The 27,464-nt window shown below is 45.7% G+C and overlaps 1 protein-coding gene across 5 annotated transcripts in view; it reads right to left on the reverse strand.

Annotated features, from left to right (window-relative positions):
* ACAD10 (acyl-CoA dehydrogenase family member 10) overlaps positions 1-27,464 on the reverse strand; it is a 31,294-nt gene that overhangs the window by 2,797 nt on the left and 1,033 nt on the right. For 2 of the 5 annotated variants that reach the window (XM_032800507.2, XM_032800510.2), the window contains exons 2-18: positions 26,696-26,893; positions 25,452-25,600; positions 24,201-24,395; positions 21,495-21,653; positions 20,551-20,710; positions 17,590-17,731; positions 16,263-16,331; positions 14,674-14,855; positions 13,611-13,761; positions 11,599-11,744; positions 9,397-9,570; positions 7,281-7,672; positions 5,934-6,074; positions 4,410-4,547; positions 3,635-3,725; positions 2,439-2,597; positions 1,039-1,211 (exon numbers count right to left, since the gene is read on the reverse strand). In XM_032800507.2, the coding sequence (XP_032656398.1) occupies positions 1,039-1,211; positions 2,439-2,597; positions 3,635-3,725; positions 4,410-4,547; positions 5,934-6,074; positions 7,281-7,672; positions 9,397-9,570; positions 11,599-11,744; positions 13,611-13,761; positions 14,674-14,855; positions 16,263-16,331; positions 17,590-17,731; positions 20,551-20,710; positions 21,495-21,653; positions 24,201-24,395; positions 25,452-25,600; positions 26,696-26,882 (2,808 nt within the window). In that variant the 5' untranslated portion in view covers positions 26,883-26,893. Of the gene's footprint in view, positions 1-1,038; positions 1,212-2,438; positions 2,598-3,634; positions 3,726-4,409; positions 4,548-5,933; positions 6,075-7,280; positions 7,673-9,396; positions 9,571-11,598; positions 11,745-13,610; positions 13,762-14,673; positions 14,856-16,262; positions 16,332-17,589; positions 17,732-20,550; positions 20,711-21,494; positions 21,654-24,200; positions 24,396-25,451; positions 25,601-26,447; positions 26,585-26,695; positions 26,894-27,177; positions 27,388-27,464 lie in introns of those variants that run through there. The other 3 variants (XM_032800508.2, XM_032800511.2, XM_032800509.2) reach the window with 3 other exon arrangements.

The raw sequence follows: 27,464 nt of genomic DNA on the forward strand, positions 1-27,464 counted from the left end.
CTTGGAAGGTAGGATCTGCAGTGAAGCACTCAGAAGTGGTATTGAAAGTTGCCTTCAAACTACCTGCATTGAGACATCTCACAAAAGCCTGCAATTAGATTTTAACTGTCCTGCTGATTCCCAGACTCTCAGGATCCACCTGGCCCAGCTACCTCTCCTCCCTGTGCTATACTGAAGCAGCATGGGGTGTAACAGAGGGACGGAATAGTGGAGAGCCTGAGAATGTGTTTAAAAAGGAAGATTTGGGTGACCACAATGGTTCTGGTGCCAGCGTCAGGATCCGATTGTCTATTGGCCAGGGAGTATCCGAGGATGTTGCTGGGCTTCATCCCAGGGATATGAATTGCCTGGTTAGTTGCTGTTCTGAGCACACACTGAACTGACATGGAAAGGGCCCAGATGTTGGAGACAACTAAGGAGGGAATCCGCTAGGGAGAGCAGAAGAGTTCGACCCTCAGGAGGAAATGGAAGGAGGAAGATTCAGAGTGTACTGGGGGCCTTATTTGGCTGAACAGAGCTGCAAACAGGGGCAGGCGATTTCTCTAATCACAAGGGAAACTCCCCACCCATGAGAAAAAGGGAAGCAATGGAGTGAAACAGCCCTTTGTCCATGGAGTACTCAGTCAGGTGGGGAAACCCATTTGGTCAGGTGTCTTGCTCTCGTGAGGCTGTTCTTGTGAAATATTTTATTGATCTGAACTCTCACCCCTTCTAGAGATCTAAGGACTCCACGAAAAACTCACTGTAGTTTGGCTTCTAACATCCACTGCTACGGGCTGAATTCACAGGGGTGGGGATTTGATTCTGGATGCCAGGCTGGATAAGTGAACTGTTTCCTGCTAGCCATGGCGCTGTGGGTGTCAGGAAGGTATGCCGCTAAAATGGATTAAAGGGGTTTACACACTACAGTGACAGTCTGCTGAGAAATATGATGCTAGAGCCAATCAGACTGAAATGCAGATAAGGCAGCACTTGGAATGCAGTTGCATAAGATAACTGAGGAGACAGGAACCCTGTCGAACCTGCAGCAATACTCACTCGCTCCTTCATGAGCGCCAGCGCCCTTTCGGAATAGCCAACAAGCCTCATGCAGTGGTGGATCCGTCCAGGCCCTAGTCTCCCTTGTGCAATTTCAAAGCCTCGGCCGGGTCCCAGCAGTATATTTTCTTTGGGCACTCGCACATTTTCAAAGAAGATCTCCCCATGGCCAGCTGCAAAGGGAGGGACAGAATGCACAAGCTCAGCGGCATCACTCACTGGACACATCCCCGCATGCACGAAGTTTGAATTTCTTCCCATTCCTCTGTTCCTGACTCTTCCAGAGCCCATGCAGCTCCAAAATGGTCTCTCGCTTGCCAGGAGCAGGCAAGTGAGCTACTAACTCGGATTCTCGTCAGGATTAACAAACGTTGAGGTTTGCTGGTTTCTTTCCAGAGCTTGAACAAAAAAAGTCAAAGCCAAGGCAGAAAGGTTGGTGGGAGGCTTCTCCTCATTCTGTTATCAGCACTTTCCAGCTCCCATCATCAGAGCCAGCCAATTCCTTGTTATTCCCAGCTCCCCCAACCACAGCCACTTCCTGTAATTCCGCATGCACAGACTGTGCATTAGAAAGCATGTCCAATGCTAAATGGACTGAAATACAGGGTTTGCTGTGGTTTCTCTTTGTCAAAGAGCCAGGAAACATCACTTAAAGACTCAACAGCTCAAAAGATCCTCTATAGGGTTTTTTGGCTGAAAAAACTAATTAAGTAATTAAATACAATGTGATGTTAATGTCACTGGGATGTTTTACCAATGTGCTACAGGCTGTAGCGGGGAATGTAGCCCCAGGATTCCAGTGTTTGCTTTAAAAGGAAGTAGCATCATAACATACTCCATGAATGATTATTTCTCATACCACTGGTCTGCCCATTTCTACTACACCTTTCACTCCTGAGCCTTACACGATCAGTAAACTGCACTGACGCCTTGGGAGGCAGGTGTTATTGAACTGAGGCACAAAGAGGTCATGTGATTTGCCCACTGTGAGTTGGTGGCAGAACTGAGAAGAGGACCCAGGAGTCCTGACTCCCAGTCCTCTGTTCTGGATAATAGACAACCCTGCTTGACTATGTACCAGGGACAACGGAAGAGTGCGTGAGTGACGTAAAGAACTGGGAGTCAGGAGACCTAGGTTCTAGTCCCAGCTCTGCCACCACCCCATGTGACTTCAGCCAACTTACTTCCCTGTTCTGGGCCCCAGGTCCCTGATCCACAGGACAGTAATGCCCAAGTCATATGATATGGAGAGGCAAGGCACAGTGGGATCCCACAGAAGCTAGGGCCAGTGTATCAGAGGTGCCCACAACATGTGTCCTTTCAAAACCAGAATAATTCAGTGGACAAAGCAGAGCTGTCAAGGCATGTCAGTTACAAACTGAGCTAGCTCCTTGCCTCACCTGGGGGATCTTCTTCGCCAAACACACTGAGAGGCCTGGTGACTGTTATGCCTGGAGTGTCCATGGGAACTAAGAGCATTGACTGCTGTTTGTGGCGCTGGGCTTCAGGGTCGGTCTTCCCCATAAACACACAGAGCTGGCAACGAGGATCCAGAGCCCCTGCCGGGAAAAGACACAATGAAAACCTAAACTGACTGGTGCTGTAAACCTCAGACCCAATCAATCCGCAGGGAAACATCACTGATTGCAGCGAAGGCACATTGGGATGAATTTGGTGCCTGTGTCTAATTCTGACTTAGCCCTTTAAGAGAACAGAGCAAATCCAGCCATCTTAGCTGTAGCTAATTCAGGACCTGGTTATTTGGTGTGATAGTTTGTTTCAAGAGTTAACAGAAGAGATGAGAGCTGGCGTGAGAACTCCGGGCTCTGATAAAGGCTCTGAAGTCCTTTATCCACAATTACTGTGGAATTACCAGGCAAATTCAAGCTTTCCCACATCATTCCACCCATCCCTGTGACGGCAGGACCACCTGGAGGGGAGAAGGCTCTTCAAGGCTCATTCAGACCTTAGCCTCCTGCTGGAACTGCCAATATAGGTGCTCATTACTGCCTACTGGGAACTGAACCGAGACCACCCAACTCATTTGACAGCCAGCAATCAGTGGTGGGTAACAGCTGGCAGTCATTACTGACCCAGGTTACTGACCCAGCAACCCCATGTGCCACCAGATGCCCTGTATTTTATCATTCGAAAAGAGGATGTTTTCCTAATGATTTAACATAAAGCCGAAGGCTGCAGCAAAAGCATTTCCCAGAGGGTCATTGGGTGGGGGTCACGGTAGCATCTAATGCACAAATGCCTGTAACAGTCACAACTGTACATGAAACAGAACAGTGCTGTTTGAACTCTTGGCTTAGCATATAGCAATTCTGCTCTCCATTACTCTGGTGTAAATCCACAGTATTCCCATTCAAGACACTGGAATTACGCTGGATTTACCCTGGTATAACTGAGTTCAGAATCTGACCCTCCGTAAGCGAGGGCTGAGTGCAAGTCAGGGCCCAGGGCCCCTTTCAAGAGCTGTTTTAGATCAGCACACTGGAGACAAGGTGCAACAGGACAGCTTCACGTCACAGCAGGCAGCCAAGGGAGCACACGGCTCTGTGATAGAGACCACGTGTGTATTGGAATGTACCTGAAATCCACCATTTATGCCCATTTAGAATGTAGAAACCCTTTTCTTCTACGACTGAAGATTCGATGTTGGTGGCATCAGATGAAGCAACCTAAGCAGAAACACTTTCAGTTCCGAATCTGCTAGCTTCTCTCAGCCTCAGAGGGGCCAGAGAGAAGTTTCAGACATTCTAATCAGGTGGCTTGGCAGGCGAGAAGTCATTGCCTGAAGCTGGCAGAGCTCAGCACAGCAAAGGCTGGGAACCCCAGCTCAGCTGAACAACCAAGTGAGCAAACACCTCTAAAAGCAAAGCTGGGTAGTCACACAATGGACTCCAGGCCTGACTCCTGGTGGTGCTGAGGTCCTGCAGCTTCCCTAGAAAGGGGTGCCCAGCCCCTCTGCCAATCAGGCGGTCAGCTGGTTGAGTCTGACAGCTAGACAGTAGTTTAATGAAAACACTTTGTTACACTTCATGATTACCACTAATGGCACAAGAACACAGCTTAAGAAACATGATGGCCAAGATTACTGGAAAGTGACTGGTGATTTTGAGTGCCTCCAACAGACACTTTAAACAAATGTGATTGTCTGAAATTGCTGAGCACCCTCCCTCTGAAAAGCAGGTCCCTTTGAAGGGGCTCAGGTTGGGCTCCCAAAATCACAAGCCATTTTTGAAAACCTTGGCCAGGAAGTATAACAACTGCCAGCACTGAGAACAGGGAGCGCCGTTGAATGGTGTGGATCAGCAAGGTTCTACTGTACTCCATTGTGTGGTTGACTGGACAGCGATACTGACCTGCGGCTCAGTCATAGCAAAGCACGAGCGTATTTTCCCGTCCAACAGAGGCTGCAGCCAGCGTTCCTTCTGCTCTTCCGTCCCATATCGAACCAGCACCTCCATGTTGCCAGTGTCAGGAGGAGAGCAGTTGAATATCTGGAGGGGGAAAGCCAAGCACCAGTTAGCATAGCAGAGGCATGTTTGTTGGGAAAGGGAGTTTGTAGGTCAACCTCAAACTGCACAGCTACTTCTGACTGCCAAAAGCCCATTCCAAAGCATCAGGAAACGTAGAGGACACAAGCTCATGCTGGTTTCAAAAGGCCAAAGCTAAGGGCAAAGATTTTGTCCTTAGGGGTGGAAGCTGCATTGCAGAGACAGGTCCCCGAGCCAGCACACAGCAGAATGCTGAGGGGGAGCAGCATGCACCTGGGGCTAGCGCACACTGTAGCTATACAGATGATGTTTTCTTATGTTACATAGAAATGTAAGTGGACCCAAAAATCTATTTCCTGAAAATGGCTTGACAATAATCAAGCGAGGCCAGGTACAATATGAGTAAAGTGACGTAAGCCAATTCAGAAGCCAGTTAGAGATGAGTTATGGCAGAACCCCAGGTCATGTTGTAAACACAGTTTGATCCTAACTGGTTTTCACAAGTGTTTTAAATCACGTTACTATTTTGAAAAATGCACTCTCTATTTCTAGCAGGTCTCAAAGTTCCGGCCAGCAGGCCATCTGCGGCCCGAGAACCTCCTCACTGCATCATTCCATCCTAGAATGCGAGGGTCAGTGCAGAGCGTGGTTAAGTGGAAGGCCTGTTGGCTTTAACTAACTATAAATAAAGTTTTTAATTTTAAATCACTCATTGTATCATTCACACTCCTTCACTCAATTAAATGATCTGCAACTGCCCCAGAGGCTTAAACCTTAACATTCAGCTTGGTTTTATTTCTTATCTTTTAAACTACTAAGTGGGAACACATAAATCGAGGGACTGCACACTACGGAACAGCTGGCCAAGTCCCCTTATTGGCAACCCCCTGGGGTGGTGCGTGTGCTGCAGCCAGCTCTCCCTTAAGTATTTGGTGAGATCCTGCCCTGTTACTGCCTGGGAGCACTGGAGCAGGAAAAAGGCTCCTACCCCACACCCCAGGCAATGCAGGGCAGGGTGAAACCCTTTGTAGGAGCCTGGCTAGAATGGCTCCATGCTATACTGGAAACCCCCACACGTGGTTCCATCAGGGGCTGGTGCTGGGCTGACTAGCATAGCGCACAATGGGCCACATTCTGGCCAGCGCTGGCCCTCCCAAATAGCACAAATACACACTGCAAAGGCAGCATTATCATTCAGGTTCAAAGCAGCCAGGTGCCAGGGTAGGTGCAATCGGGAGAGGAGGGAGGAAATGTGTGCAGGGGGCAGTAGTGCAGTGGATAGACCTGTAAATATTCCAGCAACAGAGGGCTAGCTAAGAATCCCTCACCCAGAGTGCGTCTTTCCCCTCCACCATCCCAGATGACTTAGTGAAGGCTTAAAGCAGGTACCTCGGGCGCAAACAGTGATGTTCCCATGAGCTCACACAAATGGGAAAACTCTTGGTTTGTGAGGCCCGCTCCATATTTCACTTCTGGATCACTCTCCACGGGTAAGAAAAGGTTCCACAGTCCTTCAGACTTTGCCTTGTCCTTAAAGAATGGAACAGCATGACACTTTGGGCACAATTCTGCTCTCAGGTGTAAGGGGCCATCTCCCTGCCCATAGAGACCCCCAACGGGCATGGATACAGGAAGGACAACCCAACAATGCTGGGATCTGCTGAGAAGAGCTGAGGCCTGAATTCTGCTTTTCCCACTCATCACAGACAAACACCCAAAGCGGTGGGGAAGAGACGAGCTAAAGACAGTGCGTCAGAGTCAGCTTGGTATTGGCCTATTGAAATCAATGGCGTTACACCAGGGGTGAGTTTAGTCCTATGGGTCTATGGAAACATCACGTGCAGCCTATAAGAGGGACAAACACTAGCGTGATAGTAGAGAGATAGCTTTGGACTGGAGAATGATTTGGACCTGAAGAGCTTGATTCTGGCCAATTACAGCAGCGTAAATCAGGAGTAAGTCCTTTAAAGTCAATGGCGACATGTGGTGTGAGATCAGACCCAGGCCCCAAGGACAAATCTCCTAATGCCCAGGCCCTCTTGTATAAAAATGAAGATCACAGTTACACTGTACTTGTAGAAGTCCCTCCCTCAATCCTTCTTCCACAGATCCAGAGATCAAATTCAGGAGACAGCCAATATGACGTGTAATGGAAGACAGTGCCCATTAGGTTAGGAACTGTGTTGGGATATGGGCAGGTTAATACACAAGACAGGATTTTGAGTGAGCAAGTCACTGAGCCAATGCAGCCCAGACAACTTGGTCAGCAGTAGGGGCTGGCTCATATCCACGAGATGGGAGACACGATAGAGGGGCTACATCTACCAGAAGATGCCCAGAACAAATGCTTCCCTGAAAAATGCAACTGTAGTCAGTCAATTTACATGATGATGTGGGCTCTGTATTTACTGCCTCTCTCCGTGACTTCATTCCCAGCCCTGTAAACTTTCCCTAGGCTCTGGGAGTCAAGCTGGTTCCCCACTGAAGTTACTGCCACCCATAATACAAATGCTGCAGTCAGAGTTGAGCTGATGGTGTGCAAGCCAGATGAGAATCCAGCTCCCCCTCTCTTACTGTATTGGATCTGTGGACTGACAGGAGCAGATACATGATTTGATCAGGAAAGTGCATAGCTCTGGCTCAGAGGTGTCCTGGGCGCTGAGCTTTACAGTCAGTGTGCCATCTTACAGACCCAGGCTTGGAGGCATTGTTACTTTAAGCAGAAGTATGACTCACCTTCAACTCTTCTATAAGAGGATGTGGAGTCCATCTAGACTGTGAAACCTGATGAACTCTCAGAACCTGCTCAGCAGGATAGATATGGATTTCCATGAATCTCCTCAGCTTGTGGTAAAGATCCTGGGCTCTCCCAGGAAGACCATCAGGAGAAAGAATAAGATGAGCTTTGGAAATGTGAGCTGGTGAGGAAGGTGCCATGGTGACATAGTTTCTCCTGGAGAATGCCCCATTCCTGGTCCAGGTACTGTAAGGTCTTGCTAAAGGTTTTGCAGCTGAACATTCTTTAAACACTCGAAATCCTTCTTTTGTAGCAAAGTCCCATGCTAAGTTGGCCATGAGCTCCACCTGCTTTCCGCTGCTTTCAGCTGCAGCTGAGCTTGCTTGACCTGCTTGAAATGAAAGTGGTTAATAATCCCCATCTGCTTAGAGAGTCCACATGACAAAGCTCCAAACCACCAGCACACACTAGCACTCAGCGCTGGCGCTGCAGGATTATTGTATAAGGGACGTGACAATGATGTCACAGTTTCTCTGATTAAACACTAAGTCTATCAGAACCCTGGCAAGTTGCCAAGAGAGTCCCTAGTAGGGCAACGTTTGAGCTGCCCTAGCCTGGGAGGACACAGTGCCTAGAGTCAGTCCTGAATACCCCAGTGGATGAGTCTGCAATGAGCAAAGCAAGGAGGGACGCACTGTGCTGCAGTGAAGGGGGAAAGGACACTATGTAGGACCCAGGGTGATTACGGATTCCTCTCTCACTTTAACAGACTAACGTCCATCCCTTTCCATAGTTTCCTTGTGCTAGGGAACCAGCAAGAGCGCCAAGTAGTGGTATCAAGCTTTTTGCATATGTACCAAAGGCCTGGGCTTTGCTTCTTGATCTCATGCAAAGCCATCAAACATTTCTCCTCTTGTTCACAGATTCATCATCTGCGATAGCAGTCACCCCACTTCCGTTCCTCTGAGGCATAAGGATCAGGCAAGCTTTGAGCTGTGTTTCCTGCTCTTCGACTCAGCCAGGTGCTGGGTATGGTTAATATTGCTCCCAAAGCCCTTCACAATATACATGCAGCCTCGCTGAAAAGTGGCCAGATCTGGGGTAGAGGGCAGCAATCAGGCAGATACTAGTGCTCACCTACAGCCGCCCCGCCCAGTAACCACATCAGACCTTGCAATGCAGCAAAACGCAACAGCTAGTAAAACACACTGTTCTCTTCATCTTTGTGCTTGTCTGCAGAAATCACTCCTCTATTACAGATGGCTATCTGAGCAAACACAGCTCGCCGCGTGGCATTCCAACTAGCCTCCAGGCCAAAGCCTTCGAAGGCAGGATTCGTTCTGTAATAGTTGTGGGCTCTTAACTATTTCTCTTTGAATAATAACCCTTGGCCCCCTCCCACACCTCACGAACACTAAGGAATTAAGTCCCCCATCACTCCTCTGACGAAGGGGAAGAGTACATTTTCAGGATGGGACCTTTTGGGCCTGAAACTGAAATGCAAGTGCAAATCAGAGTATCATCATCAAGGCAAATCCCAAAGGAATCCAGCCTCACAGACTGAGTGCCAAATACGAGTGTGTGCCCCTCCAATTATATTCTTTTTACAGGTGAAGGCTCTATGGGCACGGACTTTGTCTATAAAAAGTGGGGGCAGTGCTCAGTCTGACTGTACGTACCCCTGGGTGACCTGCCCATCATCACAAAGAGATTCAGAGACCGAGCTGGGACTTGAACCCAGATCTCCTAATGTCCAGCTGCAGCCACAAGCCACCTTAGCCCTTCTAGAAAAACTTGCAACATTTGTCCCTCAATCGTGCCACACAGTATAAGTCACTATTGCCTTCTACTGGCCTGAATTTCAGAGCCACTCAAAATGTATCATGATGCCCTCTAGAGGTGCAATCTCCCTCACAAGCTACTGTACAGACATCTGTAACTGAAGTCACCTCCCGGGCAGTGGTTAAACACCACTACACTGGTACAGCACTGACATCTCTTCAGTGTGGTTGTGGTTGGACAGCGTGTGTGTGCAGCATATAGAAGATAGATAAGCCTCCATACTAATACATGTGGCATCAACTGAACATTCAGGGGTTGGCTTCATTTTCTCACCTGTGAGCGAGCGTTTGTACACACCCTGCAAGATGGCGGCCACTCTGAAAAATGAAAAGGCCATATAGAAATTCCAGTTCTCAATGGGTGGAATTCCCATGTGCTCACAATACATCTGAAAATACTCCTCTGCTGTGGGAATTCCCAACTCTGTTACATCACAGTCCTTCAAACCTGAAAGAGAATCCGGCATAACAATGACTAGGCAGGTGGTGTTCTCAAAGACAGTCAGATAGTTCTACGGATTCTGTTAGTTTCATGGCTGGCACACATGCTCGGTGGATAAAGCAATGGCCTTTCTGCTCTCAGGTTCCAAACTCTGGTGTGTCTGAATCGTAAGCCCACCTATAACCAGGGACAAATTAGCTCTGGAGAGGCTCAGGACTAAGCTAAAATGAGGTGAAATTACCCTCTGCCTCTAACAGATACTTGAATTTACATCGGCAGAAGAAGACTGACAAGTCTCTATAGGAATTTGGCCTTTACCAAGGCAGGCAGCATGTGATTGCAGTATCTTTATCCCAAACTACCCTTCTTATAAAACAGTGTTTCCCAAACTTGGGACGCCGCTTGGAAAACCCTTGGCGGGCCGGGCCGGTTTGTGTACCTGCACTGTCTGCAGGTTCGGCCGATCGCAGATCCCACTGGCCGTGGTTTGCTGCTTCAGGCCAATGGGAGCTGCGGGAAGCAGCGTGGGCCGAGGGACGTACTGGCGCCGCTTCCCGCAGCTCCCATTGGCCTGGAGCAGCAAACCGCGGCCAGTGGGAGCTGCGATCGGCCGAACCTGCAGATGTGGCAGGTAAACAAACTGGCCGGCCCACCAGGGACTTTCCTTACACAAGAAGCCTCCCAAGTTTGGGAAACACTGTTATAAAAGAACAAAACCACTGCCAGTCATGGTGGTTTCTACTGAATCTGAGTACAAACAGAACTTCCTGCACTAATCACTAACTATTCTGAATGTGTCCTGGGCAGTTTTGAATTTAATCGGGCCATTTTCCTCTGTTAATCTTCTTCCTGCTTGATGCAGCAGTAAATTTCTTATCTTTCTAATCTCTGGCTTTGCAATACCACTACTCGTGCCACTATTTTTTATAAGCCTCTAATTTCATGGAGTTTATAAATGGGACAAAAATCCTTTCGATCTGAAGCATGGCTCACAGAATTTCAGCCTGAAAGAAAAGATATTTGCTTCATTCCATTTCTGCAGAAAATGACTTCCAGAGTTTTAAAATTACTTTGTTTTTGATAAAGACAGGGCAGCAAGGGTGGGAGGAGGATGGGGAATCAAAACCTTTTTTATTTTAAGTGGTATTTACAATCTGCAAACCAAGGTTTTCCTCAAACCCTCCATACTACTGGTCCCAACACCTGTATTTTCTAGTCCTATGTTGCTTTGGGGCTAAATACACAGAGACATCACATCACAAAGCTGAGTGGTGACAATTGCTCTCTCAATGATTCCGCAACCAGAACAATAACAGGAACACCGTGTTCACTTCTGGGCACCTTCATACCAAAAGGATACTGGGAAAAAGGAGGAAGTTCAAAGGACAGTAACAAAAAATGGTAGGGGGCTGGAGGGATTGAGTCCTGAAGAGATTAGAAGGGCTCAATATCTTCAGGGAGGCTAAGCAATTGGACACAAGAATCAGCTACATACAGGAGCGCTGCCAGCTTTTTTGGCGCCCTAGGCGGTGGAAGGTCCCGCCCCCAAAATGTGGCCCCCGACAGAGGCAATGGAAGGTCCCGCCCCCAAAATGTCACCCCCGACAGAAGCGGCAGAAGGTCCCACCTCCAAAATGCCGCCCCGACAGAGGCAGCAGAAGGTTCCGCCCTTGAAATACCGCCCACAACTGGGGCGACCGAAGATCTGCCCGCCGCGATCACCGCGCCCCAAATGTTAGTGTCCTAGGCAACTGCCTAGATTGCCTAATGGGTTGTCCTGGCCCTGGCTATGTATATCTGAAGATGTCAGCACCAAGGAGAGAAGAGGATTCTTTAGGGAGGTGAGAAAAGGTAGAGGTGGTGATAGGATGAGATAAGAAAAGGAGCCCTTGTCTGAAGCACTGAGTCACGTTTCCAGCTGAGCACCCTTCACAACAGTCCTGGCACTTTCTAAACAACGTTTCCCAGCTCTTTATTTGTAAAACGTTCAAAATAGGAAGCAATCTGTGCCTTCCCCAGGAGGACACACTGTACCTTTCAATATATCCAAGTCAGAAGGCATATAGTGGGCCATGCAGTTGTACGCCACATCAGAGATGGGATCTCCTAAGGTAGAAAGTTCCCAGTCGAGGACAGCAAGGACCTCTGGACCCTCTGGATGAAAAATCAGGTTATCCAGCCTGGATGAGAAAGGGGAAGGGTTTAGATAAGTTCTGAGAGAAAAAACACTCATCAGAGGAAGCAGCATTCCTGACAATTGTTTAGTCTCAGTTAAACAAGTGACCTGGAACTCTGTGCTAGTTGGGGGATTGATTCTATATCACTAGCTCTTTTGGGAGGGCTGCGGAAGCAGAGAGCTCAGCTCTGGGAAGTGATGGACAGAAGAGGCTTAAGTTATTCAACCTTCTGGCTGGTTAATTGTGAACTGACATGTGGTTTAAAGAGATAAACAAGACAGTTTAGGATCTCAGATCACTAACAGAAACTATGGCATGTGCCAGCTCAAAGATGACAGACTTCAAGTCAATTTCAAAATGGATTTATTGGTCATTTTAAGCCAACACTTATAATTTGTTAGTGATTCAAGATTCCAAACTGTTTTCCACTGACATTTTGTGTGGTGTAGACTAGAGACTTCCAAGAGTTTGCACAGAGGTTGGCTGGGATAATGGGGTGTGAAAGGCCCCTGCTGAGATGCAAAGAACCCACTCACTCCACTCACAAATAGGAGTTTTATTGGTGAAGGAAACTGTAATGCTTCACGTGTGGATGAGTTAGTGATCCGCCATACGGCTCCACCATGCAGCATCAGAAATGCAAAGGAAGAGCCATGAGCTCCCCTAATCCAGGTCCTTGCAAGGCAAGTGAATGAGAGCTGTCTGCAAGGCGGGATGGGAACATCCAAGAGGTATAATTATGCACAATGGAATGATATTAAGACAGGCGAGAGTGAGACAAATTAGACTGGGATACTCTCCTTGAGGGGAAAGGTGGGAGCAGAGCAGTCAGGTCATTGCTTACTATTTATTTATAGAGTGCGTGCCACTCCCCAGGCACTGAGAACTAGAAATGATTTACAGGGGCCGATCCTGCCCTGGCTGCCAGGGCACAGACTACATGGGAGATAACAGATCCTTTCCAGCTCCTATGTTTGGATTGTAAGGTCTTTGGGGCAAGGACCCACACTTTGTTCTGAGTCTGAACAGTGTCGAGCACAATGGGGTTCTCCTAGGCACTATGGTAATACAATAATAAACACTAATAATCGTTCAGTCAGCAGATTGAAGTGTTACAGAGCAGAAGCCGAGTCATGCTCCAGCAGACGGCAGCGGTGCACAGATCTGCAAGTCTGCCTACCACCTATAACCTTTTAAAGAGACAAATGCAGTTCTTGCTCCAGGCAAATTTTTTAGCTCATGATAAAAGTAGTTCTCACCAGTCAGAATGTGAGAACCTCCCCACATGCAGCCATCGGATTACTGACGGGTGACCTCCTTTGTAATACTGGCAGTGGGTGAGCTAATGCCACTGTCAGGCAAGGCTCCATCAAAACCACGGATCTAGTTAAACTCTCACTACTTTAAACTTCACATCGCAAGGTTCCTTCTCTGACTGCTAAGAGTGAGGCAGAAAATACCGTATAATCCCCAGTGTTATGTCTCAATTAAGCTGAGATCAGCAATGGTGCCGCTTTGCAGTGGCTGTGCCTGAAAGAGAATCCAAACTGCTGATCCAAAAGCAAAGCTGAGACTAGAATCCAGGTGTCCTGACTTCTAGTTTCCTACGCTAACTACTAGATTTAACTCCTCTGCACCCAAATGCCACTGGTTTAAATGGCTACAAATGCACGAGGCAATGAAATGGGGAGTGAAATGCTGCAGGTAGCTCTTGTGAGCGCTCAGGGTGCTGAACAGAGCAGTGATGCAGCTTCCTTTTCAAATAGCATTGGACCATAGTGCTGGGGGTTTCTCTGAGATCCTCCTCTCTTCCTCCCTAGGTAACACACGGGGGCCGTTTCCAAACAGGCACTGGCAGACAGCTAGTACCTGAAATCTCCATGCACAACTGTGGTCTTCTGGTTCCCTGGGAGATGCAACGGGAGCCACTCAATGAGTCTCTCCATGGTAGGAATAGTGTGGGTTTCTGTGGCTCGATACTGCTTTGTCCAGGTTTGAACTTGCCGTTGAACATAGTTACCTAAAGCCAAGGGAATTAAGTTTCTGGGGTATAGTTCCAAATACAAGGAGGCCTTTGAAAATAACCACAAAAGAGCTGCATCTGGAAACGGTCTAAAGCCAAAAATAAAGCCAGTCTCCGTCCAACCAGACAAATGTACACTTCTCCAAGAGAGTGTTTTGCTGCAGCTATGGGCCACAATCAGCCCCACAATAATTGGGCAGAACTCCCTGCAGCCCAGGAGATTTGCCTGCTTCTGCTCAGGCTGCCTTTGGTTCTGTAAGTCTGGTGAAGTAGAAATACCTGTCACCTGTTTTACACCTGGCAGCTTTAAGGAGCAGGATAGGTAGAGCATCATGCATAGTGGCTTACAGCAAGATGGTCACTCAAGTCACATTTTGTTGCTGTCTCAAGAAGAGAGTCTCCTCCTGTAATACAGCCACTCCCATGGTTTGGTTTAAGAACCCAGTACGTTCTCTATCTGGGCACTGTATTGGTTCTTGGCAGGGGAGTGGATTAGATATTGCAACTGGTTACAAATAACTGTGGTCCTAAACAAAAAATATAATTCCAGCAAAGGCCAAATCCTGGCGCTGCTGCTCAGCAGGAGCCCTTTGCCCCCGGAGGCTGCTCTGCAGGGGGGATTGTTGAACCTCTGGGGGCAGCATCTGAGGGAACCCAGTCATGATGATAGCAAACAAATTATTGGCAGGAAGAGCCAATGGGAGGAAGCTCTGGAGACTATCTCCAAAAACACTGACTCCTGGAGGATCCCAAGCAGCTGTTCCATGCACCCTTGACTGGCCTGAGGAGCCGTCATGCTGCTGGACAGCTCCCCTTCCCCACCACTGCCCTAAGGATTTGGCCTTATGTGACCATACCCCTTTAAAAACTGACACCCAGGAAGAGCATGACAGCAGATTTTCTTCTCACCATGCTTCCCATAATCCTCCAGTCCAGCCGCTTTGAGGTCTACTCTATGGATTTTACAGAGGACTTTGTTCATAGCCATGTAAATAGCCCTCCGCTGGCCAGGGTCCAGGCCAGGAAGGGAGACGTCCTTGTAGATGTGGCCAGAGCAGTATTCCATCAGGTAGAATGGGGTGCCAATGATACTAGAATGACAGAATTGAAACAACGGTATTTCAGTGACAGGCCTCAGAGATGAGTAGAATAGTCCTGCATCTATTGCATCAGAGTAGAGAAGTTATTGCCAAGTCTGAACATGCTCTTTAATTCTAGGATTTGTTCTGTGCTGAGCGCAGTGTTTATGCCTAATGAACAAAAATCAGAACAGTTATAATAATAAATAACAACAGAACCCAGTTAACCATTATAACCATCTGATGTAAATATCTGTACAAAACAAAAGTGCAGTTAAGGTTAGAAACATGATTATGTAAAAATAACGCCTTTCTCAACAGAAGAGCTGACTTTAGGATCAGGAGCCACTTTGTGCCACTGTTTATACCTATTGGTCTTGTAAAATCAGCATAGCAATGGGAGAGGGAGATGGATTCTGTTCCTTCTCATGCAAGGGCCTGTAAGAATTGGTAACCAAGTTCCAGTTGCAGAATCTTTTTTGTTGATGATAATGATGCAAAAGCCAGAAAGAACTCAGCATTAGCTCTCAGGGCGAGTTTGCAGGGCTGGCAGGTAGAAAAATCATCTTGTTACTTGGAACCTGAGCATATTTGATCTGGAACCATACAGGGAGTGCCATTTTTGCAGACTCTTTTGAGAGCGTAAGAGCGATTTTAATTAATTGCAAAAATAAAATACTAAAGACACACCCAACACAAGCTGAATAATAATATGTTATGGTGCTTTGCACTTCTATAGCCTCTTTCATCTGGAGAATTCAAAGTGCTTCACAATAGTTATTAGTTAAGCCACAAAAGCCCTTTGTGAGGTATGGACAAGGGATACATAGGTGAAGCATCATCCACCCTGAATTACAGCAACTTCTGGGGTAGATCATGGCAGCTGTTTAACAGCACCTAGCAATGCTATAGAATAGTTTAGAGCGGGAAACAAAATTCATATACCCAGCTGGGAGGCAGAATGGAATTATCTGAGCAGAAATTTGATCAGAACACCCAGGTTAACACCATTATTTTTGCAAAAAGTGCCAAGGGATCATTAGAGGCCAGAAACAGGCAGGACCATCCAAAACACAAATGCCCAATATTTCAGCATATCTGCTGTAAAACCAAACACTCTCCACTGGCCACACACACTGTGCCTTTTACACATCTCCTCCACGAACAGCCAAGGCAGGGCTCCTTCCTCCTGGGCTGATTTCAACACTTCTTCACAGGTATGACACAGTCACTGAAATTACTGCACCTTTGCTGCTGCTTTCCACATGAACAGTTCTATCTGTCTAACTAGGTTTTCTACAGCTTCTGCCAGCATTGAGTGTGACAGCTGCCGTCTCCTCTGCTCTGCTATAAACTGGGAGTGGAAGTTTCTGGCAACAACTATCACTTACTTTTGATGAAAATTGACAAAAAAATCACCTTGAATCTTCACAGAGCGCAAGCACTTTAGGAACAGGAACTCCAGCCTCAGCAAGAGCCTTCAATACCCTGCCAGGACAAGCAACCCAGAGAGACTTTGTCAGGAGAGAAAGAACTGATCATTTTTTGCCTGCCGTACTGGTGATGTTAAAAAAGGTGCTTTCCTTTAAATATGACTGTAATATGCTAGATTAGTGGTTCTCAAACTTTTGTACTGGTGACCCCTTTCACACAGCAAGCCTCTGAGTGGGACTTTTTTTATATTTAACACTATTAAATGCTGGAGGTGAAGCAGGACTTGGGGCTGGAGGCTGACAACTTGTGACCTCCCACACAATAACCTTGTGACCGCCTGAGGGGTCACAACCCCCAGTTTGAAAACCTCAGCGCTAGATGGACATATAGAAATGGAATCATGCTATTAATTTAATATTTAGCATTCATCCCCACTTTATTACTGGCTTACATGTATACAGCATCTTTCACCTAGCGGCAACCCAAACCACTTTAACATACACACACGGAAGAATCACTTCATCTCCCATTGAAATGCAGCCACCTCTGGACTGTTTAAAAGCACACAACATTACTAACCCGTACATTACAATTCCCTGTCTAAATTGTTACGTGTATACATGTGCCACTGCTGGACAGAATGTCAGACTTGCCAGGTATGTCACCTTTTAGAGGCCAGAGGCTATAAGCCTTAATACTACTATGGCTAAAGAAGATTCTCCTTCACATCAAGTAGCGGTGGGGAGAGACCTGTGGCCTATTCCTGATGATGACATCCACAGAATCATCATAAAGTGGAGGCAGCTTGTGTCCTACTGAAGCTGCAGAGTGAGTTTAACAGGACAGTCTACTTCCACCAAGAGTAATTACATTCTAAGTCAAAGAGGCTACCACCCTCCAATGCTTGCAATATGCACTCTTAGAGCTCTAACCAGCAGGAGCTCAGTTTTATGTATCATCCTAAAGGAGGCAACACGGACAGCACAGTGCCTCGTAATGCCATGCTGAGTCACTGGTGCAGTATTAACACAGATTGAACCAGGTCACCTCTTGAATCGCATGCAGCACTTCCTTAAATGTGCTAAGAGGAATATGCCTGTCACTTATACTACAACAAAGGGTCTCTTTTCTAACTCTGCCAATTTCCTACTGACAACTACTCTCATGGAGCCGGGCTTGAAATAGAAAAGGTGAGACTGGAAAGCAGCACTGTCTACAGGACGTGCACATTTGGAATTGTGTTCTAGTAATCAGCGCCTATGTTGGCCAGCCAGAATTGGGAATGGCTCTGTAGCGCACTGTGCCTTTTCACCTGTACTCCCTCTCCACAGCATGAGCAGTTGGAAGTAGGTTGCCAGGAGGTTTCTTCCTTAGGACTAAGTGACGATCCCCAAACTTGATATAGTAAGTGGGGTTAGACTGTCCATGACTGAACTGTCGTAATATCAGAGGACCTGAAAGTTTGAAAAGGGATGATCAATGAAGAGAAAAGTACAGGAACTGAAATTATTTCCCCTCTCTTTTCCATGTTTTATTTTAGTCTAAAATGGACAAAGCTAGAGACTCCCACTTGCATCAGCAGAAGACTGAGCACTGCCCCATTGTTATGGAATCAGTATGGGCCTCTTTTGAGTGACCATGATCACTCTCGGATGGCAGAGGGCCAGATATCTGCTTGACCTTTGCTCTGTATTTTTGCCCAGCGCTCCTTCCAATCACGAAGTTCTATGCACAGGTTGTTTCCCAGAGAAAGGGAAAGGAGCTATTACTCTGCCTTAACAAGAGCTGAAGGCTGCAAAATGAGCACTTACTACAGTCATTTGAGCCCTTGTCACTGGAGACTGGATCACTGCAATGAGTTCTGAATGGGGACAACAACAACTGAAGACCATTTGGAAACTGCAGCTAGTACAGAATGCAGCTGTTTGCTTGATGCTTAAAGCCCTTTACCTTGTACCCAGCAAAGCAAGCTAGAGGCTCCTTTCACGTGCCCTTCCTGCTCTAAGGGCTTTATCCTCAAAAGTACTGAGCACACTGGCCCTGATCCAGCAGAATACTCACCTATATAAATAACTTTGAATAGGTGCAGAGTTTCAATGAAGGCAGTAGGATTCCTCACGTGCTCAAAGTTAAGCACAAGCTTAGTGGATTGGGGACCAAGTGCTCTGCACCTTACAGGTTCCCTTGTTCAGAGATTTCCATACTTTGGCATTCCATTCAGCCATATTCCCCTGACAGTCTCAGCCATCCCTTCCTCTCTAGTCATCTATAGTAGTACCAGCACTATTCCGACACCACAAAGGACAATCAGACATTTCTATGGCTACTCCAGACCCAGTCTTTAGCAGTATGAGAGTGAGGACCACATAGCTCTGCACTCCTCCTGTCCCAGCACAGACAGGGTCAGTGCCTCAGCACAGAGGTGTGAGCTTGCTTGTGAACGTTTATCCTCTCACTTAGCACCACATTTGACTCGGAGCCTTAATTCACTAACATACCCCACTAGTATTTCAACTATTAATTAGTAAGTCATCTGATCAATCTGAACTGGTAATCTGCAGTAATTGCTGACAGCATAGCTTCTCCAATTTAAAGTGCAGTCAGCTAGAAAAGTGACTGTCTAAAAATGGTCCCTTTTGGCTCAGCAGATCTGCTCCTTGTGCATTTTCAGAGTCAGAGTTGCTGATTTTAATGATGAAAATCAGTTTTTACTGAATGTTATTCCTGCAGAGCTGACACATAAGAGGGATTCTATTCTATCTCCTTCATCAACAGAATTGTTCACTAATGGCTATTTTCCAAATCTTTATTATGGGGGTGATAATATATGAGCTGAAAAGACCTCAGTTTGATCGCAGGGTCTGACTGCAGTTAGAAAATCATCCTTTTTGCTTGTAAACTGTGCACATATGATCTGCAGTCTTTGACAGTCATGTTTCAGAATACCATATAAATGCACTTCAATATCATTTACATAATACCAGCGCCTGTTTGACTAATACAGCATATTACATATTATACATAGTGTGACCCACAAGGGCATAGCTTCTAAGTCAATGGTGCTATTTCTTTAATAATACAGCCCCTCTCCTGGCTTGAAATAGAGGTGAGATTCTGGAAATCTAATGGCAGAAAGAAGCAGCAAACCTGAATCTTGGTTTCGCACCAGTTACAACTAGAGCCAAGGAACTGGGACTATGTTATGGTTTTAAAATTACTGCTTTTTAAAATCCAAACCAATATAGAGCATAAAAAAAAGTCAGGTTTGGTTCAGACATGCAAATGATAAGGATTCAGGATTTCTGTAACCTGACTCTCCAAGCCCTGCTCAAAAGGATATTGTCAAGCAGCAGAAATTCAACATATTAAGTTATTCAAGCCTAATGTCAAAAGAAACATTTTCATGATCTGTTTTTAATTTAAAGATTTTTTTTTTAATTTAGTTAAACATGGCCCATGCAATGCTTCCCATCCACAAGTTGCACAACTGTGCTAATGCACGAAAACACAGAAATGAAACTGACTAGAAACCAAAGCAAAGTTAACTGATCTGTTTTCATTACCCAAGCAGAATGAAGTATGCAAGTAAACAAATAGCATGAATAATGAAAAGGAAATTAGATGTGTTGAATTCTCTCTCTTTAAATAATCTTAGTAGTTATTAATAGTCCAGCTACCATATTTGCTTGTATTAAAACATGACTTTGAAATCTGACATTGTTGCTTTAAAACTTGACCTAATCCAAATTAAACTACAGACTTCCTAGATGATGAGATGTTTACATTGCGGTCCTAAATGGCAATGTAATACCTGTGTGCCTGAGGCAGCAGCTGGAATCCCCTGGCAAAGAAGTGCCCTCCTGCCAGGGAGTATCATTCAGTGGCTATTACCAATTTTACAAGTGTTGGAGAAGAATCACTATGAACAACAAATGCCTTTTAAGAAAGATGCAATATCTAGAAGCTTTAGGTCAGGGAGCACAATGCTACACAATAAAGATACTCACTGTACAGGCAGATGAACAGACATCAAATGCAGCATAGTCACACAGTAGGTTTTCCTTCTAACTATCCAGGTAAATACCAATAACAATGTTTTAAACAGCCTAGCATTTCACAAAGAGCTTGGAAAGGTACCTAAACCATGGAAGTGGCTTTGCAGTAGTTGATACTATTAATATTTTTTAAAATCTATTTGTCTTATGCTGGAAAGAGCTAGCAGACCCAGAATATGTGACCTTTAAAGTTGTAAAGTATAAAAGAGCTAAAATACCTGTTGTCCAGCCACCTAGGACCTCTTCAAGGTACTTCTGTAGGGGATCTTTTGGAATTTCCATTGTTGGTCTCACTAGGCGAGTGTGTGGAACAAATCCCTGCAAAGGGAAGCCCAAGCAGGATTCTAACTCTTTGAGAGCTGCTTCTGGGTCATCAACCTGGTCCCGGAAAGAAAACATTGTACGATAAATAGCTAAGAAGATTCTGATCTCTTGGCAAAGCCAGGGCTCTGCATTCCTGTGACTGCTCTGCAGCATCTGCCATGACACTACATCAAAGGTAGCCCCAACATGGCCTTCCCTCTCCTGATCTAAGCACCTACATTTTGCCTGGCTTCTGTCCTAGGAGAAGGGGGAAGCAATTCCAATGGGGAGAGGATGATCGTACTGCAAGCACAGGCTGTGATAACAGTGGAAGTTCCCAGTGGGACAGGCAGAGGGAGGTCAGAACTCAGTCCATCCATGAGTCCTATCCTTACCCTTCCACCTCCTCCCCACGGTTTGGAAGTTAGCCAACCCCCAGGTGTAATATACATGAGGCTTATCTAGCTCCCACAGGGCTAGTTAATTAAGCCTCACAACCCCATGTTTGACAGATGTCATTACTGCTGTTTAACAGATGGAGAACTGAGGTGCACAGGGAGGGAGGAGTGACTTGCCCAAGGCCCACAGGGAGTTGGTGGCAGAGCTGGACATGGAACCCTGCAGTCTTGGCATCCACAGTTAACCCTGTGGTTATTTGGCTTACTGGTGTCATACAGGACAATGGACATGTTCAATGTGTGAAGCAAGGCAATCTGTATCTAATGCCGTTGTGTGAAAATACTAAGCACATTCACATCAAATGCAGAATTTGGATTTAGAAACCAAATCAAAATATTTAAGACAATAAATGTTCTACCAACAACTGTCCCCATGCAGCCCTGAGGGTGCTACTTTGTACCTTCACTGTCTTAATGCCAAGCTGGGCGGCTGCTTTCAAGTTCTGCCCAATATCATCAAGGAAGATGGATTCCTTTGGCTGAACACCCAAGCGCTCCAAGCACAACGTATAGATACGAGGGTCTGGTTTGCATATCCCTTCCCGGCAAGATTCAATTACCTACAACAACATACGATCGAGACAGGTATGCACAAGGCCATTGTAATTCTCGTTCATGAATATCAGGAAAGTTCTGGACATGGAGGATACAAGTATGAAAGAGCGTGTGACTGACACGCAGTGCAATAAATGAAACAAAGGACCATGAGACTGCTGCACACACCTAAACAGGGGTAGAGCTGCCCTGGTAGAGAGGCTGTGACCTAATCTGATGAATCAATGTTCTGCAGACATACTGCCTCAGCTGTGATCTTGTCGGATCAATCAGCTAAGCAGGGTGAAGTCAGTACTTGGATGGGAGGCCTTCAAGGAATACTCAGGGTGCAGGTGGCTCCATAGGTGGCACTCTTTCACCAGTCAGTACTAGACCAATAGTTTGATAATGTGCTAAAGGTGGGCTGAACTGCTGGAGGTCTTGAACTGTTATGCTCATCAGCAATCCCTAATCAGTTTTCACAGTAATAGAGATGTTAACCCCAATGTCCTGTCCAAATTCCAATTTCAGGAAGTACATACTGTCTCCATAAATACTACACTTACAACGGGATACAAAATTAGCTTAGATGCCACATTGATGGGCACTTTAAAAAGACAAATATCTAAGATATAGACATTTTCCTTCACTTCCTGTCCTAAATTATTGCGTAATCTTGCTGTGCATTGTTAAATGGCAACCACATTCCAGAGGGGATGATATTTCACTGCTAGGTGTGTCCTATATACAGGGTATGTAGCTATTAAAATGCTCTGAGAATGCTTTGAGATGAAAGGCACTTTAGAAACATACCTTACTATTGTAACAATATATTATCTTAATAGATACTGGTTTTTCTAGTAAAACACATACAAAGAAAGGTGAATAGAAATTGATCTAACATCCAGATGTTAACAAGATGACTTTAAACAGTCACAACTTTTAAAAACATGGATCTGATTTTCTTTTTGTATGAATTGTTTTTCCTTCAGTGAGGGCTATAAAACAAGCCTAAATAATGAGTGAACTTCTGGAGTTCGGTCAGTACAAAAATGTGAGTTGGCATATATAGGAAAAGTGCATTGTTAAAAAAAAGGTTTAAAAAAAGAAATTCCTTCCTTACAAAACAACTTCCTAGAGGACTGAAATCCACAGAATTGTACAGTTTTGATTTCCTTTTCCCCTATGCTATTTGCTTCAGCGTTGCGCGTCACTCAGCCAGGCCCGGGACACTATACTCACCTGTTTATGAAGGCAGTTTCACAGTTTGGGTCTCCTTACATTCTGTAGTTGGGATTCAACACATACACAGAAAGAGTTCTACTCATGGTAGATTTTGTGAAATCTTGTAACATAAAACTTAAATTGTGTCCAGACTATACACTGATATTGTCTCTAAATCTAGGTGCAGCACTGACTCTTCCACACTTAATATGCAAAACGAACTGACACCTGGTGACTAAAGCAAATGCAAGGAAACTGGAACTATAGAGTTTCCTGTTTAGTTTCAAACGTGCTGAAAACTCAGCCAGATTTAAGATAACCGATCAGAAAAAGAAAAACAAAAAGATTATTAACTTAGGTCTAATGTATATTTACTTTGGGGCTTTTTCTCTTAAAACGTATCTATTAAGTGAACATGTATACAACTGGCTATTTGAGAGTTGAAGATGAAGCTACTGTGTCTGGAGCATTCAATGACTGAATATTCTACCACCCACTGAACAGCAGAGGAAACGTTAATAATTTCATATAGAACAGACTTAACATCAGAACATCAAAGGTTTCAGACTTCACAATGCTTTCCACATTCCTTGCTCACGCTTAGCATCTGTGTTCGTTTACAGCACAGGAGAGAGAACATTCACTGAAGACAGCCAAAATACTTTACTTTAAAAGCCATCCCTCTTGAGAAGTCCATGGCGGAATGAGAAGCTCCCCCGACTAGATTTAAGCTTAGATTCTGGAGCACGAGATGGCAGCATTCCAAAATAACTAACTAACTAAATACAGTAAATAAATATATAAATAGCTTGCTGAATCAGCATTAGCTTGCTTATTTCAACGTCTGATAAGACCAAAGACGTGTCCCTATGTCCCTGGCCAAAATTTCCTCTCCTCTCTCCAACTGTTGAGATGAGTATCTGCCTGGCTGCTGCCCACTTTCCCAGATATGACAACATTTCAGTGGAGCCGTGTGTAAGCAGTGTGTGAACTGCTCTCTGGGACCCTTTGAGATGAATGGAGCTTTGGAACTGTTAATAACTTATACAGAACATTCCATCTTCTAAACCTTTTACAGGCATTAATAGACATGTAACATGCTAGCTAATTGTGGGCCACTTTGTAATGAATCCATCAAATGCACAGGTGGCTGCAACTCACTCTAACCCTTGCTATGGGCTAGTCACTAGAGGGAGATGCAACTGAAGACACACCATGTGTTATACTAACACACGGTATATTTATTACTGTTCTACTGTCTTTAACTTGGACCTGCACTTAGAGAATTCTGCTGAACGCTTTTTATAAATCTAGCTACATAAATGCATTTTTAATCTGTTCAGGCTTACCACGTCAAACTGGCTTCGGTCTAGGGGCAAAAAGCTCACCCCACTGTGAAGGTAGAAGTTGTTGCTTAGAACAGCTGTCTTAAGACCTTCTGCCCGGATACACTCTAAGGCTTCAGTCATAATGGGGAGCTGTTTTGACATCTGACTACTGGTTAGATCAGAGAGAAAGGAGTCCACTGGAACAGACAAGTTTGCCTAAGAAACAAGAGAAACCCCAACAATGATCATCATCAGCAAATGGAAGAAAATGTAAAACTTTGTGCATAGCCTGAGATTGGCTGATCATTTCAGCTTATTGCCCCACTTCCTCCTGTAACAGGAGGGACTCAGCCTAGCTCTCCGGCTAAACTGCTCAAACACAATACATAAAAGTTCCTTTGGTTCCTAATTCTATGAAGAAAGGAGCTGAAGAGTTAAGCGTTAAAGGGATGACGCTGGGGAAGACACACAAATAGAGACTCTTATTTATTTACAGTGCACTTCCACCACGGCAACAGGGTGAATTGCAAATAAAACCATTCATTACAATTCAGCAATCAAAAAAGGAACCTTCCTTGTGGACTGATCTTTTTGACAAAGGCTTGGTTGAAAAGCTGAGCCTTGCTCCATTACAGATTGAGTATGTTGGCTTCTGGAGCATGGTGGAAGTTCCACTGAAACTACAGACGCTCCACCAAGCATGTTGCTTCTAGCTATTAAATGTCCACCCAGGAACTGTTGGCAAAATTCAGTCTCTGCCACCTGCATGATGCCTAAGGAAGGAGGTGATCTCTTTGCTGAGGAGCTTCTGCTTCTCCTCTCTCCCTGCTAACCCTTCATCAGAGGTGGATATCACACATCTACACTGGCTCTCTTGGCACTGGAAGTGGAAAAACTAAGAAAAAAAGCTATGAAGCAAGGAAGGCAGAAGGGAGGGGACCAGATTAAGGCAGCCTCTGCTAAAGTACCAGAATAATGACTGCAGTGTAAACATCTAGATAGGCAGATAGAGTAGACAGCTGTATCTCTTAAATGCATGAGAAAATGCTTGAGAAAATTGCATTGCAGACAGAAAAGTCCACACCTGCCCCAGTGCTATACATGAAGCAACAGTGGAAGCAGCAGCAGAACCTTCTACAGACAGGACTCTTTTAAAAATTCCTCTTTTGTTAGCTCTATGATTTCTATGCAGTTTGATGAATCTGCATGAAACCCCATTCTCCTGTGAGGAGTCAGCAAGAATCAAGCAGGAAAGCTGGGAGCTTGGCTTACAATCTCAGAGCACTGATGTCCAAATTCTTGCAAAAACTCCGCTGATGTCAGCTCCCCTCTCATGTACCTCATCCAGGGCCTGTTCTCCCCTCCAGATATTAAGGCTTGTTTGATAGTGCCAGGAGGAATACAATTCCGCACCTCCCATTCTAAATAAAGGAAGGTAGCAGAGTGAGGAGACAGCACTTATAACGTTGTCAGGAGTGGGAAAGCCCTAATGGATAAGGCTGTGATTCTGTCACGGAGGTTGCAGAAGTCACGGATTCTGTGACCTCAGACTGGCCCTGGGGAGCACTGAAGCAGTGATCCCAAGGCAAGCTGCACCAGCTGCTGCTCAGGCAGCCCTGAGCAGCTGGCCCCAAGGAGTACCCAAGCAGCAGTCCCAGGAATGTCCCAGGACCAGCTGCACCAGCTGCTGCTCAGGTGGCCCCGGGCAGCTGACCCCAGGGAGTGCCAGGGCAGCGGTCCCCGGGTCCTCGGATCAGCGGGTGTCTGGGGGTAATTAGCCCCCACAGCCAATGCAGGGGCTAGCCATCGGCCCCTGGGGCCTCCCAAAGCAGTGGCAACCTGGAGCCCCAAGGGCTGCTATGTTTTAGTCAGAGGTATTTATATAGTAAAAGTCATGAACAGGTCACAGATTGTCAATTTTCATTTATGTCCTGTGACCATGACTTTTACTAAAAATACCACGTGACTAAATCTTAGACTCACTAATGGAACTGAAATCCCTCAACACTAGTTGGCATTACAATGAAGTCTAGCGCAGAAAAGGCAATATTAGCATTCATGAAAAGAGTTGAACTGACAGCCCAGGTGACTGATATCCTCTATGCACCCACAGAAGAAATACAGTAACAGTTTCCCCCAAGTCATCCTGCCTATGTGCCTCAAACCTATACTAGAGAGAGTGAAAGGATTAGTTCATGTTCATATAGTACTCAGAAGTTCTACAGGACAGTTTAATCTTAGCCCCCCATTCAACCCTTGACCTCCCACCTGCAAATGCCAACAAGATTGTCAGCTATGTCAATTCTAATAGTTTTGATGATGTGTATGTGTTCACTGGGAATTGGAATCACCATCACCATGTCATGTAAGTCCCCAAAGAGGAAGTCAAGTTGACCATCTCTGTACTGGAAATAGCAATAAGAGTTATAAATAAATGTGAAATATACTTGAATTAAATGCACAAAAAGGTCACTAGTCAGCTACTCCAGTCAACATGTCTAGTCAAAAATACTCACCTACAGCCACCCGGTAAGGGGAAGGGAGAAGAACTCCCCCCATGTCAAAGATTACAGCTTTATAGAGACTTGATCCAGAATACCTCCACTGTACCAAACTTGGAGGTTTGTATCGTACATGCTTTAGGATTCCTGATGTTCTGGCACATTGGAAATAAGAGGCTTGGATAAATCTCCTAAGGCCCATTCTGCAAAACTCTGTGTGGAGAAGGGAATGTTTTAGAGGTATATATTTAGGATTCTCTGGCTTCTTCTTTAGATTATAAGTATTTGCACTTAGGTCTTTATATAACACCACTTACACCTTGGACTGAGTTCAAGTGTAGTATCAATTTTATTAGTATCACAGTTTTATTATGCACAGTTCTAAGGTGCCCATCAGGACACTATCTGAGCATGTCTAACATACAGGCTCTGGATAGGTGATCATGTTGCCCATGGTCCATGGGAAAGATAAGGGAGAGAGAATGAAGGAATCTCACCCAAGCAGGTGGCCCCGTGTCAACGTGATACAGCAACTTAGCACGGCAGTAGATACAATTACACAATTTCCCCTATGCTGTGCCATCCCAGATCCCACAAACTCTTGTTCATGCTGCTCAATTCTACCCTCACCACACCTTAGCCTGGGAAGGAAATTTACCTTGGGCACCTTCCTTAAGCAAGGCCCCACTCTATTGCCCTGTCCCTTCCCCACCTCACATCCAGCCTCCCCCAACAAAGCCCACTCCAATCTGCCCCCAGCCTCCCCCCACAAGGCCCGCCCCCA

The sequence above is a fragment of the Chelonoidis abingdonii genome, chromosome 22 (genome assembly GCF_003597395.2).
Source record: "Chelonoidis abingdonii isolate Lonesome George chromosome 22, CheloAbing_2.0, whole genome shotgun sequence".
NCBI classification, from domain to species: Eukaryota; Metazoa; Chordata; order Testudines; family Testudinidae; genus Chelonoidis; species Chelonoidis abingdonii.